At 43.2% G+C, this 18627-nt stretch overlaps 1 protein-coding gene across 6 annotated transcripts in view; it reads right to left on the bottom strand.

Annotated features, from left to right (window-relative positions):
• Positions 1-18627, bottom strand: part of MAST4 (microtubule associated serine/threonine kinase family member 4) — a 611899-nt gene that overhangs the window by 234434 nt on the left and 358838 nt on the right. The window contains exon 1 of one of the 6 annotated variants that reach the window (XM_077286478.1): positions 2158-2566. The exons of 4 other annotated variants lie outside the window; for them this stretch is intronic. In XM_077286478.1, coding sequence (XP_077142593.1) covers positions 2158-2204 — 47 coding nt within the window. In that variant the 5' untranslated portion in view covers positions 2205-2566. Of the gene's footprint in view, positions 1-2157; positions 2567-18627 lie in introns of those variants that run through there. One more of the 6 variants, XM_077286507.1, reaches the window with a different exon arrangement.

Here is an 18627-nt window from a genome sequence, read left to right as displayed (position 1 = left end):
GCTTTAAAGTTGTTTTGTATTGATGAGCGAATATACTCATTACTCGAGATTTCCCGAGCACGCTCGGGTGTCCTCAGAGTATTTTTTAGTGCTCGGAGATTTAGTTTTTATCGCCGCAGCTGAATGATTTACAGCTATTAGCCAGCATAAGTACATTCCCTAGCAACCAGGGAACCCCCACATGTACTTATGCTGGCTAATAGCTGTAAATCATTCAGCTGCGGCGAAGAAAACTAAATCTCCGAGCACTAAAAAAATACTCGGAGGACCCCCGAGCGTGCTCGAGAAATCTCGAGTAACGAGTATATTCGCTCATCACTATTGCTTTGTTTTTGATACTTCCTGGTATATGTTACAACATGTGCACAATACATATGTTTTTAGTGCTTTTTAGTGTGTGTTTTTTACAAGTGAATTTCCTCATCTCGCTCAAGTCTATGGGGAAAATCCTAAATCACATTTATCGCAAGAGAAATCGACATGTTGCGGATGTCAAAAACTCAGCTCACTCTGTGTATGGACAAGAAAAAACAGTGGGCATGAGATTTCTATAACTCTCATCCATTTGGCAGGAACTATAAGACGCTGCGTTTTTTTGTGCAGCAAATATGGGCAGTGTCATAATCTTACCAAAAACTCATCGTGAGAACTTAGCCAAGTCAACAGGTTTAACCACTGACTTTGTTTTATTACGTTTTTTTATTACCTTTCCGCAACTAAAAACGATTTCAGTATAGAAATCTGTGAGTAAAATCCTCATTACATACGTGGCGTGTGAACCTAGCCTTCGTGTAGTAAATAGGATAGATATTTTTCACTCTCTTGATATTAAAGAAGCAAAGAAGCACTCCCATCTATCTTTTTTTAGTTATGAAATGTGTGTATATATGCATGTAATAATGTAGTGTGAGTGTATTAATATACTCACCTACGTTGCTCTCTCCGGTGTCCAGCACCATTCTGCTCCTCTTCTCAGTGACATCATGGCAATCGCGACTAGCCGGCTCACTCTATGCTCTATGTGGAGCCGAAAGTCTCTTTTACAGTGACGCTTATGCTGTAAAATCCATTTTCAGGCCAGGCAGAATGCAGAGGGATCCGAGAGTTTCTGCAAAGTGGTGACGTCACTGAGAAGAGGAGCAGAGCGGCGCTGGACACCGGAGAGAGCAGCTGTAGGTGAGAATATTAATACACTCACACTAAATTACACGCATCTACAGATTTAATAAAAACTATATATTGAAGGGAGTGCTGCATACATTGTACAGAACACATTATTGAGATCACTTAAAAGTTGCAAGAAGTCGTGTGCAAATGAGTTCACATGAAAGTAGACAATTCTATGTATAAACAAACATAAAAACATACACGTGTTCTATGACCAAGAAATGTACACATATACATAAATCTACACACAAAAACACTATTCACAAGTAGTATAGACATGTATATTACACAAAATGAATACTTATGCCGCAATATTAATTTGTACATGATTAAATGGTGACATGATCACTAAATACAGAATGCACAAATAGAAAACAGAACAACACAACATACAGAATTGTAAAGTCACGTCCCATTCTGCACAGTACAACATATCCACTGTCTGACGACCGGAGCCAACAAGGACACGGATAGGCCAAGGACATATAATATTCCCATTAAACAAACATCTATTAACGCTGGCTTTGGCGTATGAAAAATTGATTATGGCTAATACATTTTCATGAACGGCACCACAATTATGCTTTAATCCGGCGGAGTGCTGCTCATCATTCAGGAGACACACAGGCCTCGTCTGAAAGGCAGTGCTGGGACAAACACGGAGGGGGAGGGGATATCGAAGGTGGAGAGAGGAATACACACAACACATAAGACATAGACATCACGGCCTAGTGAAAAAAAACAAAAACCCATTCTACTGCAATTATATGGTTATGGCACTGATACATAGTGGTCTACGGGGATCCGACCTGGCCGTGGAGGAAGGGGGGGCTGCATCCACGATACTGCAGCACACATAAAGCATGCACACGTCAAGCTGCAGAGCTCCGAGGCTGTCAGGAAAAACACAACCTAGACCGCTATTGGTCGTACGAAGGCTAATGGCATGCACAAACCATCAAAATATTAAGAGAGAGAGACGATACTTACTCCAAGGTCAAACCTGGGATTCGCAGCCGTTCCCGCTGGGCTTTCATGACTGTTCTATTTTACCACCATCTATTGAGACCATGACACACATCCACTGGCAGCATCCTGGCGCTGACAGAGAGCCAAAATGAGCCACTATAAAGGAATGGACTAACACTCTCAGGGGGAGGGGGATTCTCCAAGTTTGGGTCCTTCCACCTCCAGCTGTAATAAAGAGATGTCAGCTGCTATATTCAGGTTAACACGATGAATGCAGCACGGATTTTTTTTCCCCTTGCAAAGCAAAATGCACACTAACAGAATTGCAAATGAGGCTCCGGGCAATGCATATCAAGTGGCTCCCTGTCTCCGCCGGCTGCCAGGCTTTTCCCTTCTCCAGCTCCCTCAAATGAAGTCTCCTCTTAAGACTGACAACAACACACACACAAAACCCTGCAATGCACATTAAAAGCGATTCACCTAAGAATACGTAATCATTAACCCCTAGTGAGCCTTCCCCGGCTAGTTCAGCGACAGATGACTAATGCATGACGTTTATAATCTTGTATCGGGAAAAAGGTAGAAAAAAGTAGCAAATTATATTAATAGAAGCAACTCAAAATAGTCTATAAAAGGACAGGGATGGACTTATTCTATCCTCAGAATTTATAAGAAAATGCAACATAGGCGTAACATGAAAGTGAAGTCTTAGAAGCAAATGTTAGAAGCCGAATATTAACCAAAAATTTGCATCTGTAAAAAAAGTAGGAAAACTGTTGAGCCGACAGGTGCTATGGATCTGGATGTACCATAGTTGTAACCATATCTCTATGGTTACAACTACATCCAGAACAACTAGAAGTAGTAACAATCATAGAGCTCCACACAACAACAAAATCAGGTTGTGATGTTCTGTAGTCAAAAACGAGAACTGTCCGAAATCAGAGAACAGAAACAGTGGGCAATAGAAACAATGGAGAGAAAGGAACCGATGGACGACAGGAACCGATGGACAACTGGGACCCATGGAGGACAGGAACCAATGGAGGACAGGAACCAATAAAGAACCAAAACAATGGAGAGCAGAAACAATGGTAGTTATAAAAATTGTAAATACTAGTTGGCAAGTGCGAAATTTTCGCACATTGGTTGTCGAGGGCGCAGGCAATTTCAGAAAAATCAAGCTGGCCAAATGTAAATGTATGTAATGAGATGATGAACAGAGAGGTATGTGTCTCACTGACATATATACACACACAATATATATATATATATATATATATATATATATATATATATATATATATATATATATATACACACACACATATACACACACACATACACTGTATATGTTTTCATGAATATTTGAGCCCATGGATCCATTATATGTCCATTTTGCAAGCCAGCGAGAAAATCTCACCATACGGATGTCACACAGATGCTTACATGCAAGAAGATCGAATCCTCGCACTGCACATGGATGACATACGGTTCACTGTTTGTATGCGACTCCAGCCTAAAGAAGATCCCCCAACTTTAAACATAATGGTATTTTACTTACTGATCAGAAGAGGTCTGATTGTCAGGACCTTGCAAAAGAACAGGGGCAGCAACATTTTTTCCCCTCCACAGCAGCACTGCCATCTATCTAGTGCAACACAGCCCTATGTATGTGAACGGAGCAGCTTCCTGTACAGCAGCACCACTTTGACACTAAAAATGATGAAAGAGAATTGACCCCATAACTGAGCGCATTTACACCATTGTATAATAATTGGGAATATCCCTTTAAGAAAAAAATTTATATCTGCAGATTTTATCTTTTTTTCTCTACGGTTGGATTTTTTTATTTTTTTTTCTCCAATTTTTGCAAGGTAGTTTCCACCAATCTATCCAATCGGAAAACAATGTACAGTCTGAGTTATATCAATGCTGCAGTTTTTTACTTGGAACCAGAGGGGACTCCAGGTCACCAATAAGCTGCAACCTTAGAAGGAAGATAGACTTTTCAATGACTGTCCAATAACACAGAAAATCTGATGGTTCAGAACCTGTCCGGTCCCTTTTAGGCTGCATTCATTTATATCTTCAGTTTTAAAGCTGGAAGTCTTAAACAGGTAAAGTTTTACTGTGATTCTACTTCCACATATGTAGCAAATATTTTATATGTACCTGCCTGAAATCAGCGGGGCAAGGAGTTCAGCAAGCTGGAAAGCCCCCAAGACAAATGTTAGGATTTGTTTCAGCCTTGTGGTATTGTGCTTTGGGGTAGTGTGGTGCCACCTGCAGGTCATTTTTCCTTACTGCAGGTTTATGAAAATTAATGTTTAAAGTGTATTTTGTGATAACATCGTGGATGTGTGGTTTGTTTGGCTATTTTCTTGCTGAAGGGGGCAAGTTTACATTTCAAATGGTGTATCATTTGTGTGTGTGGGTGCAGTATGAACGGAGATACAAAGTAATCACCGAAAAAGAGTGTTTTGAAATAATATAGAAGGATTATTTTGAGGTAGGAAAAGGGGAGTATTAGCAGTGACAAATCCCATGTGCAGTAGGGATGGCTAACACTTCCAATGGCATAGTTCAGATGCATTTAATCTTGCTGCTTACCTTGAGCGAGAACTTCTAAAAACAACTGTTTCCCAACAACCGACCAGTCTAAAAAGACCAACAAAACTCCAATGCATAAGCAAAACGTTCATTCATTGGCAGTGATGATTTTAAGGAAGCAAATAAATTGATCCGGACAGCACATCATACTGTGCAGCAGTAAACGTGCTGCTGATAATTATATTTTATAAGCACAGAATGATAATATTGGCAGATTGCAAACAATTATGGTCGCCTTGTCTAAACCGGCTTGCATGTAGCCAATCATAGGTCATTTAGTGGTTGCAATTATAAACCTAAACCCAGCATTAGGCCATGTTCACACAGTTTTTCGAGGCATTCAAACATGAAAAGTTTTCAAGTGGAATCTGCTTGCACAAAAGCTTTATTCTTGGAAAGTGTTCAGACAAATTTGTTTCTTCACATGCAACATTATAGCAATTTATTTGACAGTGAGTAGTTCGGAATTGATTCCATCAGTATTTGTTTATTCATATTAGGCAGATGTACTATAAAAAAAGAAAAATAAAAAAAAACTACTAAAAAGACTCCATTATAGCATAATGGGGTAGCTGGGGGTCTTGTAATTTAAGGGATGCCATCAAAACACACTGCACAAATTTACATAATTATAAAGGAATGAACTGAATTGGTTTGCCCTATGTGAAGGAAAGACTAGCTAGGACTCCCAACTATGCCATCTATTCACTGCAGCCTTGCAGCGCTGGGGTCCTGGGTTCAAATCCCACCAAGGAAAACATCTGCAAGGAGTTTGTATGTTCTCCCTGTGTTTGGGTGGGTTTTCTATGAGTTCCCCGGTTTCCTACCACACTCTAAAAACATACTGATAGGTAATCTAGATCGTGAGCCCCAGTGGGGGCAGCGATGATGTGAGTAAAGAGCTGTGGAATTAATGGTCCTATTTAAGTGAGTAAAAATAAAGAATAAGGGTACACACAGACAAAGTTGTTGGTATCCTTCTGTTCAAGTAAAAAATACTCACAAAGGTCACTGAAATAACTAGAAACTGACAAAAGTAAATTTCAAATTAAATTTACTGAATATCAACTAATTAAAATTAGACATTGCTTTTCAAATGTGGTTCAAAAGAAAAAAACAAAATCACCTGGACAAAAATGGTAGAACCCCTAGAAAAGATTGAAAACAATTTGACATGATAAACTAAAGTGTTCCCTGTAATTAGCATTGCAGGTGTCTACAAACTTGTAATCAGTCAGTCTGTGTATTTAAAGGGTGAAAAGTAGTCACTGTGCTGTTTAGTATTATAGTGTGTATCACACTCAACGTGGACTTGGACGTGGCCACTAGAGGAAAATTGATGATAAATTGAAGACCACAATAACAGAAATGGTAACCAAAGAGCCTAAAATAACCACCAAAGAGATCAGAGGGGAATTCTCAAGTTATATCAGTGTCAGATCACACCATCCATTGCTGTCTTCGCCAAAGTGTACTTCATAGAAGATGACCAAGGTGGAAACTACTGTTGAAAACAAATTAAAAAAGAAAAGCAAGACTAGAATTTGCCACTGTGCATATTGATAAGCTACAATGCCTCTGTGAGACTTTCCTTTGGAAAATGAGACAAAACTGGAGATTTTTGCCAAATCACATCAGCTCTATTTTCAAAGACGCAAAACTGAAGCAAAGACAGAATAGAACATTGTACCTACTGTGACACATGGGGGAAGCTTGGTTATGCCATGAGGATGATTTGCTGCATCAGGCACAGGGTGCCTTGAATCTGCAGGGTACAATGAAATTTCAAAACTTTCAAGGCATTCTGGAGTGAAACTTGCTGCTCAAAGTCAGCAAGCTTGGTCTGAGTTGCGGGACATGGGTCCTCCAGGCTCCAGCAGAATAACCCAAAACACAGCTAAAACATCCAAGATTGGATAAGAGCAAAGCATTTTAGTATTCGTAAGGTGCGTGTCCACGTTCCGTAATGACTGCGCTTTGGACATAGCGGAAACCCTGCTCCGCCAAAAGCGCCGCCCCTTCTGTATGTGCGGTGATTCCGGATGTGTTCATTGCACACATCCGGAATCACCGCACCCCATACATAGGACCCTGTGATTCACCTTGCGGTGACGGAGCGTCGCTGCAAGGTAAACAGACATGCTGCGTTCTTAAAAGACGCACCGCATGTTCGGAATCTCAGGGCCGCCGGATGCATGTTACCACGCATAGTGGAGAAGGGATTTCATAAAATCCCCTCCACTATGCTGTAACATCTGGCGCTGCGGGTTGAACGCTGCGGCTGTACACAGCGTTCAATCCGCAGCTAATCCAGATGTATTCCTGAACGTGGACACATACCCTAAAGCGGCTTCTATGGTGTCCTGATATAAATCCTATTGAACATCTGTGGAAGGAGCTGAAACACCTGAGACAGATGGAGCAGTTATCTCATGAGAAGTGGACAAAATACCTGTGGACGGCTGGAGAAATCTCATTGAGAATTACAGAAATTGTTTTATTGCCTCAAAAGATTGTGCAACAAAGTCATGGCTACCATCATTTCTTTTCAGACCATTTTGATTATTTTTTATTTTCTGTTGAACAACAATTTAAAAGTTTTGTCCGATTTTCATTAGTTGATTTTCATTAAATTTAAATTGGTCAGCTCCCGATTATTTCTGTCACCATTTTTTCTTACTTTACCAGAAGGTGCCAACAACTTTGGTCCATGTGTGTAAGGGCACACTAGGGATGACCAACAGCCATTTACCCGTCAGGACTAACCCTTTTTAAAATGCAGATTAGCAAAATGAAGCGATCTGGAGCCCCAACCTATGAATAGCAATGGCTCCATAGAGAGCACACAAAGGGGAGGACTCCAGGGCTCGGATTTTGTGGAAATCAATAAATATTGCAAAGCAAGCAACCCAGCGCTGAATATCAAGGTCTGTCACTAGATTTAATGCTGCCATCAGCTAGTCCATATTGAAAAATGTATTATTTTATATTTCCATTAAAGTGGTTCTCAGCGTAACGGGGTAACTTCAGCAGCGGACATACTCACCCCCTACACTCTGCTCCTGATCGGGTGGGTCTCTGCCAGGTCAGGAGCAGAGAAGACCTTTTATACATCTATTGGTTGAGACCGGACTTTTGTAACATTTTATTTTTCACACTTTTTGCTTACTAAAAAGGGATATAAGCTCTCTGATTTTCCTTTTCCCATGTTATTGATATTGCATAGAGAGTATCTCTGACCATAATTATGGTGGTTTTATTTATCCAGGCCTCTAGCCATGTATTTATTATTCAGTATATAAGGCTGAGCTTCAATACCACATACAACCTGTGGACAGAGGTGGCGCTGGTTTTGGAAGAAAACAGACTTATTTTTAGGATTAAAGAAAAATAAATTTTGAGATACACATGATGTTAAACAAATGATTGGGGAGATGAAATTGGAAACATTTTCCATATTTTTCCCATCCTTCTTTCCCCTTACAATAATATGCAGAATGTTAACAGCTCTACTTGGGAATTTCATAGATTTCTCAACAAAATAAGATACCTTGTCCTCAGAGGTCCCATAAGACCGTTGTCAATCATCGCCCTTCCTACCCCATCCTAAACACTCCCTGAGAGACCAATGTGCAGTGAACTAAATTCAATTTGGATGCTACAGGCCTGCAAGGAAGAGACGGCGAATATTAAATGTTGCGGCTGAGGCTTGTCCTGTAAATGTGCACAGTATATACGGCTAATGTCACACACACGACTATTAAACAGATGTCCATCGTGATGAGGGCAGCGAGGATTGCCTCTCCATCAGATGTGACTTTATATAAAACATGAGCTTAATTATTTGGAAATAGAAATATCACAAAAGAAACAACTACAATGCTCCATGGGCTGAACTGTGTCGCATTCATGTGCAACCATCAAGTATATAGTATATACTAGCAGTACTTCATTCTATGGGCACCCCAAATTCTGCCAATGAAACACACAATGACGGGCAGTTTTCCACACCATAGACGTGATGTCACCGATGCAGCCACTAAACAAAGGACCAGAGCAGTGGCCAAGAGACAGTCTGGACCTGGGGACGGTGAGAATCAGTGAGTTTATCATTCTCAACCTGTGCAAGTATTCCCGTACTAACCTTTTAAGCTATCAAATAAAGACAGACATGGACACATTACAACTTTTTAAAATACAAAAGGTGCCCCTCACAAAAAATAGGAGAAAACCGTACAGATGACTAGAGGAGTCGTGCACGATTATTATCCTACATAAAAGGGGCTATCCCCGAGGCAGTATGTTATCCTCTGTTCAGAGAAATGGGCATAACTTACTGATTAGTGGAGGTCCGACCTCTGGGACACCCATCTTGCCTGATGACAAGGCTCTGGAACCCAGTAAGTGGATTCTGCAGATCTCCATCTTAAATGGAGTGTAGGTGAACGCACACGCACAACCTCCACTACATTTATTGTCTACTAGCTGAAGAGCCCGGCGTTGCCTGGGCATAGTAAATATCTGTGGTTAGTTATAGCACCTCACTTCTCTTATTTTCCCATCATGCCTCTCATTTTCCCCCTCACATCTCTCATTTTCTCCCTTACACTTGTCATTTCGACCTCACATCTGTCATTTTCCGATCACTCCACTATTTTCCCTCACTCCTCATTTTGCACTCACACCTTTTGATTTTCACCTCACACCCCTCATTTTCACCTCACACCTCATTTTCCCCTCAGTATATACATGTTTGTCATCTCCCTTATATATAGTATACACCTGTATGTCATCTCCTGTATATAGTATATACCTGTATGTCATCTACCCTGTAAATAGTATATACCAGCTGTATGTCATTTCCTTCTGTATATACCTATGTGTCATCTCCTCCTGTATATAGTATATACCTGCTGTATGTCATCTCCTCCTGTATATTGCATATACCTGTATGTCATCTCCTGTATATAGTATATACCTGTATGTCATCTCCTCCTCTATATACCTCTTTTATATAGTATATACATGTATGTCATCTCCTCCTGTATACAGTATATACGTGTGTCATCTCCTCCTGTATATAGTATATACCTGTAAGTCATCTCCTCCTGTATATAGTATATACCTGTGTGTCATCTGCTCCTGTATATAGTATATACCCGTGTGTCATCTCCTCCTGTATAAAGTATGTACCTGTATGTCATCTCCTCCTGTATATAGTATATACCTGTGTGTCATCTCCTCCTATATATAGTATATATCTGTGTGTCATCTCCTCCTGCATATAGTATGTACCTGTATGTCATCTCCTCCTGTACATACCTGTGTGTCATCTCCTCCTGTATATATATACCTATGTGCCATCTCCCCTGTATATAGTATACTAGCTATTGAACCCGTTCTACGCCCGGGTGGCGAGCATTTATATTGGTATATGGCCTCCATCCTGGTATGTGCTGCTCTCATCTTGCTCTCCCATCCTGTCATGTGCTGCTCCATCCTGCGCCCCCATCCTGTCATGTGCTGCTCCATCCTGCATCCCCATCCTGTCATGTGCTGCTCCATCCTGCATCCCCATCCTGTCATGTGCTTTCATCCTGCGCCCCATCCTGTCATGTGCTGCTCCATCCTGTCATGTGCTCCCATCTTGCGCCCCCATCCTGTCATATGCTGCTCCATCCTACACCCCCATCCTGTCATGTGTGTGCCCCCATCCTGTCATGTGCTGCTCCCATCCTGCACCCCATCCTGTCATGTGCTCCCATCCTGCACCCCCATCCTGTCATGTGCTGCTCCCATCGTGCGCAATCATTCTGTCATGTGCTGCTCGCATCCTGTGCCCCCATTCTGTCATGTGCTGCTCCCATCCTGTGCCCCCATTCTGTTGTAATGTGCTGCACCCATTCTGCCTGTTCCTGTTTCCATTCTGCCATATGTTGCTCCCATCTTTCTCTCTCCGGCTCTACTGCCCGAGTGCGGCTGTGCTGAGTGCGGGCGGCTGTGCTGAGTGCGGGCGGCTGTGCTGAGTGCGGGCGGCTGTGCTGAGTGCGGGCGGCTGTGCTGAGTGCGGGCGGCTGTGCGTGGCTGTGGTGAGTGCGAGCGGCTGTGCGTGGCGGTGGTGAGTGCGGGCGGCTGTGCGTGGCGGTGGTGAGTGCGGGCGGCTGTGCGTGGCGGTGGTGAGTGCGGGCGGCTGTGCGTGGCGGTGGTGAGTGCGGGCGGCTGTGCTGAGTGCGGGCGGCTGTGCTGAGTGCGGGCGGCTGTGCTGAGTGCGGGCGGCTGTGCTGAGTGCGGGCAGCTGTGCGTGGCGGTGGTGAGTGCGGGCGGCTGTGTGTGGCGGTGGGGAGTGCGGGCGGCTGTGCGTGGCGGTGGTGAGTGCGGGCAGCTGTGCGTGGCGGTGGTGAGTGCGGGCGGCTGTGCGTGGCGGTAGTGAGTGCGGGCGGCTGTGCGTGGCGGTGGTGAGTGCTGGCGGCTGTGCGTGGCAGTGGTCAGTGCGGGCGGCTGTGCGTGGCGGTGGTGAGTGCGGGCGGCTGTGCGTGGCGGTGGTGAGTGCGGGCGGCTGTGCTGGGGGCCTGAGCAGGTGGGGACACCGGCGCGCTGTGGGGGTCAGGTGCCGGAGTCGCCAGTAGCTCAGGCCCCCGGCCCTTGCTATATTTACCTGTCCCCCGTTCCACCGCTTCGTCTTCCGGGTCCTCTGGCTGTGACTGTTCAGTCAGAGGGCGGGCGCATTAAGCGCGTCATCGCGCCCTCTGAACTGAACGTCACAGGCGTCCGCGCTTTCCGGCGCCATTTTCTTGAAGACACGCAGTGTGTCTTCAAGAAAATGGCGCCGGAAAGCGCAGACTGTGCAGGCACCGATTCCGGGAGCAGGGGGACATTCATGGCCCGGAATCGCGTCGGTGGAACGGGACAGGTAAGTATTGCATACTCACCCTCCTGGCTCATCCCTGCTTCTCCGTTGGAGATCGCGGTGTGCGTTCAGCGCTTACGCATACCGCGATCTCCTGGGAGCGTCACTCTGTGGGGTCCAGACTGCGCCGGCGCTTGCGCAGTCTATAAAGGCTTTGGACAGAGTGACGCTCCCAGCGTTATATTATAGATACCTGTGTGTCATCTCCCTTGTATATAGTATGTACCTGTATGTCATCTCCCCTGTATATAGTATATACCAGTGTCTCATCTCCTCCTGTATATAGTATATACCTGTGTGTCATCTCCCCTGTATAAAGTATATATGTGTGTGTCATCTCCTCCTGTATATAGTATATACCTGTATGTCATCTCCTCCTGTATATAGTATATACCTGTGTGTCATCTCACCTGTATATAGTATATATATGTGTGTGTGTCATCTCCCCTGTATATAGTATATACCTGTGTGTGATCTCCTCCTGTACATAGTATATACCTGTGTGTCATCTCCCCTGTATATAGTATATACCTGTGTGTCATCTCCTTCTGTATATAGTATATACCTGTGTGTCATCTCCCCTGTATATAGTATATACCTGTGTGTCATCTCCCCTGTATATAGTATATACCTGTGTGTCATCTCCCCTGTATATAGTATATACCTGTGTGTCATCTCTCCTGTATATAGTATATATCTGTGTGTCATCTCCCCTGTATATAGTATATATCTGTATGTCATCTCCTCCTGTATTAGACCGCGTTCACATGTTATTTGCTCAGTATTTTTACCTCAGTATTTGTAAGCTAAATTGGCAGCCTGATAAATCCCCAGCCAACAGGAAGCCCTCCCCCCTGGCAGTATATATTAGCTCACACATACACATAATAGACAGGTCATGTGACTGACAGCTGCCGTATTTCCTATATGGTACATTTGTTGCTCTTGTAGTTTGTCTGCTTATTAATCAGATTTTTATTTTTGAAGGATAATACCAGACTTGTGTGTGTTTTAGGGCGAGTTTCATTTGTCACGTTGTGTGTGTTGAGTTGCGTGTGGCGACATGCATGTAGAGACTTTTGTGAGATGAGTTTTGTGTGGCGACATGCTTGTAGCAATTTTTTGTGTGTCGAGTTGCATGTGACAGGTTAGTGTAGCAAGTTTTGCGCATGGCGAGTTTTGCGTGTGGCGAGTTTTGTGTGGTGCGTTTTGAGTATGTGCAAGTTTTGTGTGAGGCAACTTTTGCATGTGTTGCAACTTTTGTGCATGTGGCAATCTTTCCGCGTGTGCAAGTTTTGCGTGTGGCGAGTTTTCCATGAGGTGAGTTTTGCACGTGTGGTGAGTTTTGCATGTGGCGAATTTTGCGCGTGGCGAGTTCTGAGCGGTGACTTTTGTGTTTCAACTTTTATGTGGCGAGGTTGGTGTATGTGTGGTGTCGGTAGCGATAGCGGACAGCTGAACAATTGGTCGAACCATGGTTTGGCCCACAGTAACCTATTGTTTATGGGGCTCCTTAGATAAAGTGCACTAAATTTAAGTGCAGATTGGAAAAAATAAGATGTAATCCTAGAAAAAAATCATTATAAATTGAATTTGACAGGTGAGCATTGTAGGAGACTCATCTTTCAGCATCTCTCCCCCAAATAGCACTGAGAATCCTCAATCACATACAAGCCTAATATTTCCAGGAACTGTCCTGATTTTCATGCTCTAACTTGACATCCTTTCTTTTTGTAGTACGTAGTTCTCTACATTCTGCCAGCATTATATGTGCAGTATCTTCACTTCCTTTACTTCCAAACGTGCAGTACTTCTTTCATTATCCAATGACTTTTCTGCCCTGATTTGGACACCCCATTCTGTTATGCCTCTATGCAGGTTGATAGAGAAAGGAACTGAAGTGGATGGACAAACACCAGCCCCTATTTCCTGTGACCCGCCTTGGTGTCTCTGCTGCTACAGATGGATTAGACTTGACAACAGGCAGTGGTCAATAAATTACACAAAAGAGACATCCAGAGGCCGAGACTTGGAGACTACTCTTGGGCGGTAAGGAAAGATTTTTTTTACAAAATTGAAAATGGCTTCAAAATGTTTAACAAAATGTCCAGAACAAAATAAAACCAGGAACAGCAAAATAAAGATGAATTCTAAATAAAAGATGTGAACTGTACTGACCGCAGCTCATATATGGCAGATCGGCTTGTTGGCTTTGAACCCACAAATATGAACCAGAACTGATTTCGGATTTTGAGCAGATCAGCAAACAATCTAAATAGAGGGTGACCTCAGATTGTCCTTTTGTGCAGATTGAGTATCTCACAAATCTGGAAGGTGCCAATGAGCCTTGCAATCAGATTCCAACATCCTCCAATTACTTGGCTCTACCTTCTATAAAGTACATACACTGACCAAGTCTGTCCCCCTCTGGCTAAAGGGATGGGGACAATTTGGAGTCTTATTTTGAATGCATCTTCCTACTGATACTGCAATTATTAGTAATAATACTGAACCAAGACTTTATGATAGGTTAGTTCTCTGACCATCATACTGATACAAAGTGGATAGAGGCGCTCTACACTCAAATATAAGGCCATTTTAGTACTATTTGAGCATCCTTTTAAAATATGAACTGCTCATTGTAAAGTTCAAAAAGTATATATTATTTACCTCCCGTACTGGTGCTGAGTAAGGTGACATTATGACCACTGCAGACAACTAGCGGCCGCTGAGCAGCTGCAGCCTTTGCTATTCTGTCAGAGCAGACTTCCTCTCTGATGGAATCCTGAAGGTTGCAGCCAATCAGCTGCCATTGATTGGCTGCAGTGGTCATAATGTCATGTTACTGCCAAAACGCAGACCCAACAGATAAATGGTGCCAGTACAGGGAGGCAAGTATACTGTATATTTCTTTTTTTTTTTGATGGGCAGTTTAGCTGTTAAGAAAAGCTTGTACAGCAGTGGACAGCCCCTTTAAGTTTCTTGATATGCATGACACCATAATTCATGCTTGTCCACTAGCTACTTATACAGTAAGCCCTGACTCATGTGCAGTGAACGAAATGCACAGTAATTGAATATACAAGATCAATATATTTGACAGATGATATGAAGGCAGAGTCGCCCCAACTATTCAAAGTTAATGACTTAATATCGGCTGAAGGAGCAGTAAAATAGAAGAAAGGGGCAAAAGAAACAGCCACAATACATCAATTGTCCGGCTTTGTGCTGAAGTCCACACCTAATTACGTCTTTTTAAATGTTGTAATAATTCCATCAGACCTTTAGTTTTTCCATCAACTCCTAAATCGTCTCACTCCAAATGTTAATATTGCTCTCTTCATGCATGGAATAGGAAGGCTTAACTACAATGTACTTCTTCCCTGAAGAACATTGCCTAAAAGGTCACCGACTCGGGAGGGAGAAGTCCATGATGTAATAATGCCCGGCTAAGTAATGCAGCAGGACGGAAAGCGATTACTGCTCAAAATCAGCACTTCATATGGGCAGGTGAGAACGACGTGCTGTGGGGCCACATGAGCATGAGGAACGAAGACCTGTACCTTCTCATACTCTTCTATTCTTCCGGCAGCTTCCCTTTCCTGATCTGGCAAAAGCGGATTCATATGTTGAGAAGGGGACTGGCTTGGTCACTCAAACTGACCTTTCCATATATACCAGTGGTCAAATGTCGAGATAGGAGACAATCCTGTGTCCAACCCAACGGAAAAGTGGAGCTGCAGAGACTCCAGTTCTCTGCAGGTCAACAATGAAGCTCTGATAATACAAGTATATTCTTAACCCCTTTTCTACCATGTTCACTAAATGCTAAAACTGACCGGCCACTATGATTCTCCAGGTCATTACAAGTTCACAGATACCAAACATATATAGGTTCTTTTTTCTTTATGTGGTGAATTTTTTTTTCCAAAGTTTGTAAAAAAAAAAAAAAAAAAAAAGCGTTATTTTCCGAGGCCTGTAGCATCTCCCTTTTTCGAGATCTGGGGCTAGGTGAAAGCTTATTTTTTGTGCCGAGCTGGCGTTTTCATTTATACAATTTTGGGGTTGATAAGATGCTTTGATCAGCCGCTATTGAATTTTATTGATAAGCAAATATTAGAGCTATCAGTGCACCAAAGCATAAACCACGCCAGGGTGCACTGGAGCGCCCTCTTTTTGCATAGTAAATCAATGTGGATTTTTCAGCAAATGTTAAGCTAAACTGTATAAAACCTGGTATGATTTTTGTATTGGCTACGTTATCTATATATATAATTGTCTAAGGGGTACTTCCGTCTGTCTGTCTGTCTGTAACGGAAATCCTGTGTCGATGATTGCAGGGCGAATCATCCCTCCCTACTTCCGTCCAGTCACTGCCCGGGGCCCGCTCTATACTCCCCTCCAGTCACCGCGTTATGCTGCGGTGTAACGCACTCCTTTAACGCTGCTTTAACCCTGTGTGACCAACTTTTTACTATTGATGCTGCCTATGCAGCATCAATAGTAAAAAAAATTTAATGTTAAAATAAAAAAACAAAAAACCTGCTATTCTCACCTTCCGTCGTCTGCCGATGTGTGCGTGGCTGCCGCCAGCTTCCGTTCCCAGAGATGCATTGCGAAATTACCCAGAAGACTTAGCGGTCTCGCGAGTCCGCTAAGTCATCTGGGTAATTTTGCAATGCATCTCTGGGAACGGAAGCTGGCGGCAGCTGCGCGCACATCGGGACAGCTTCGCTGGACGCCGGAGGGTGAGTATATAAATATTTTTTATTTTAATTATTTTTTAACAGGGATATGGTGCCCACACTGCTATATACTACATGGGCTGTGTTATATACTTCGTGGCTGCTATATACTACGTGGGCAGTGTTATATACTGCGTGGGCTGTGTTATATACTGCATGAGCTGTGCTATATATTATGTGGGCTATGTTATATATTGCTTGGCTGCTATTTACTACGTGGGCAGTGTTATATACTGCGTGGGCAGAGTTATATACTGCGTGGGCAGAGTTATATACTGCGTGGGCAGTGTTATATATTGCGTGGGCTGCGTTATATACTGCGCGGGCTGCGTTATATACTGCGCGGGCTGCGTTATATACTGCGCGGGCTGCGTTATATACTGCGCGGGCTGCGTTATATACTGCGCGGGCTGCGTTATATACTGCGCGGGCTGTGTTATATACTGCGCGGGCAGAGTTATATACTGCGCGGGCAGAGTTATATACTGCGCGGGCTGCGTTATATACTGCGCGGGCTGCGTTATATACTGCGCGGGCTGCGTTATATACTGCGCGGGCTGCGTTATATACTGCGCGGGCTGCGTTATATACTGCGCGGGCTGCGTTATATACTGCGCGGGCTGTGTCATACTGCGTGGGCTGTGTCATATACTGCGTGGGCTGTGTTATATACTGCGTGGGCTGTGTTATATACTGCGTGGGCTGTGCTATATATTACGTGGGCTGTGTTATATACTGCGTGGGCTGTGTTATATACTGCGTGGGCTGTGTTATATACTGCGTGGGCTGTGTTATATACTGCGTGGGCTGTGTTATATACTGCGTGGGCTGCGTTATATACTGCGTGGGCTGCATTATATACTGCGTGGGCTGCGTTATATACTGCGTGAGCTGCGTTATATACTGCGTGAGCTGTGTTATATACTGCGTGGGCTGTGTTATATTCTGTGTGGGCTGTGCTATATATTATGTGGGCTGTGTTATATACTGCGTGGCCTGTGCTATACATTACATGGGCTGTGTTATATACTGCGTGGCTGCTATATACTACATGGTCTGTGCTATATACTATGTGGCTGCTATATACATACATACATATTCTAGAATACCCGATGCGTTAGAATCGGGCCACCATCTAGTTCATTATCAATGTTTGTTCAGTTACATTGGCATTTTGACAGTGACAGTCTCTCTTTAAGCAAGCTTAAAAAATGTCACCCTATGAACAAATGTTTTGCTTCTGCATCTGGGTGATTGACAGTCGGCTGCAGTGTAAATGCACCTTAAAGAGTAAACTCTTGAGAGATCATTTTATATGTTTTAGGATTTTTAATTCTGAGCAGATCTGGCTGAGACACCATCCCGAGCCCCCACCAATCACTCAAAAGATGTTCGAAAAGCACCGCTCATGAGACAGGAGAATGGATGCAGTAGGGAGTCATAGTCGCATCTCCTGAGGTGTTTTGAGCAACCAATGGGGGACTTCAGTCCCTCCCAGCACGAGCACCTTTCATTGCATTTTCTCATCCCTACCCGGTACTTTTTTTGAGCCTCAGGTCTCCTGGACTTGTCCTTATCTTTGGGTTCTGGGCTATATGCCTCTGTGTAAGTGTACTGTTGCCTCTGTGTGGTATTCCTTGATTTAGAATGGAGTTATCCTAGTCCCAGGCTTCTGGACAGTGCTATACACATTTTGTAAGCACTTATAAGGTTGCACAAAAGCTGTAATTTAAGCCCATAGGGTGTAGCTGGTAGTGGATGAGTTTGCATATCTGAAATTGTATATATGTGCATTGTTCTGTATTTGATATTAGACTTTGTGTGGTGCTCATTGGCATTTATTTCCATCTGTCTGGGGGGGTAGCATGTGGCTTACTGGCCATATGCTGTTCTTTGGGTTTTTAAAATGTTTTTAAATGTATGTCTTGTTTTGATATGCCTTGTATTAATAAAGTTGTTGTCTATTTTGATGGTTGATCCCAGTGTCATGCATATCCTTTTTTCTTGGTTTTCTTTGAATGTACTGTACTATATGCATATGGTTGATCCCTCATTTATTTATAGCTGTGGTGCCTGCTACTTTCTATGTGTACAATGGGGGACTTAACACACATTTCTGCACTAACCTACTCAATTAATGAACCCAAAACATATATCGTCCAAAAGTTAAAGGAATGGTCGAAAGGAAATACATTTTCATTCTAAATCCCTATCTATTTAGTGCCA

Source organism: Ranitomeya variabilis, chromosome 1, assembly GCF_051348905.1.
Source record: "Ranitomeya variabilis isolate aRanVar5 chromosome 1, aRanVar5.hap1, whole genome shotgun sequence".
In the NCBI taxonomy this organism is placed as follows: Eukaryota; Metazoa; Chordata; class Amphibia; order Anura; family Dendrobatidae; genus Ranitomeya; species Ranitomeya variabilis.
Note: the sequence above shows the minus strand (reverse complement) of the source record. Positions and strands in the feature narration are given on the sequence as shown.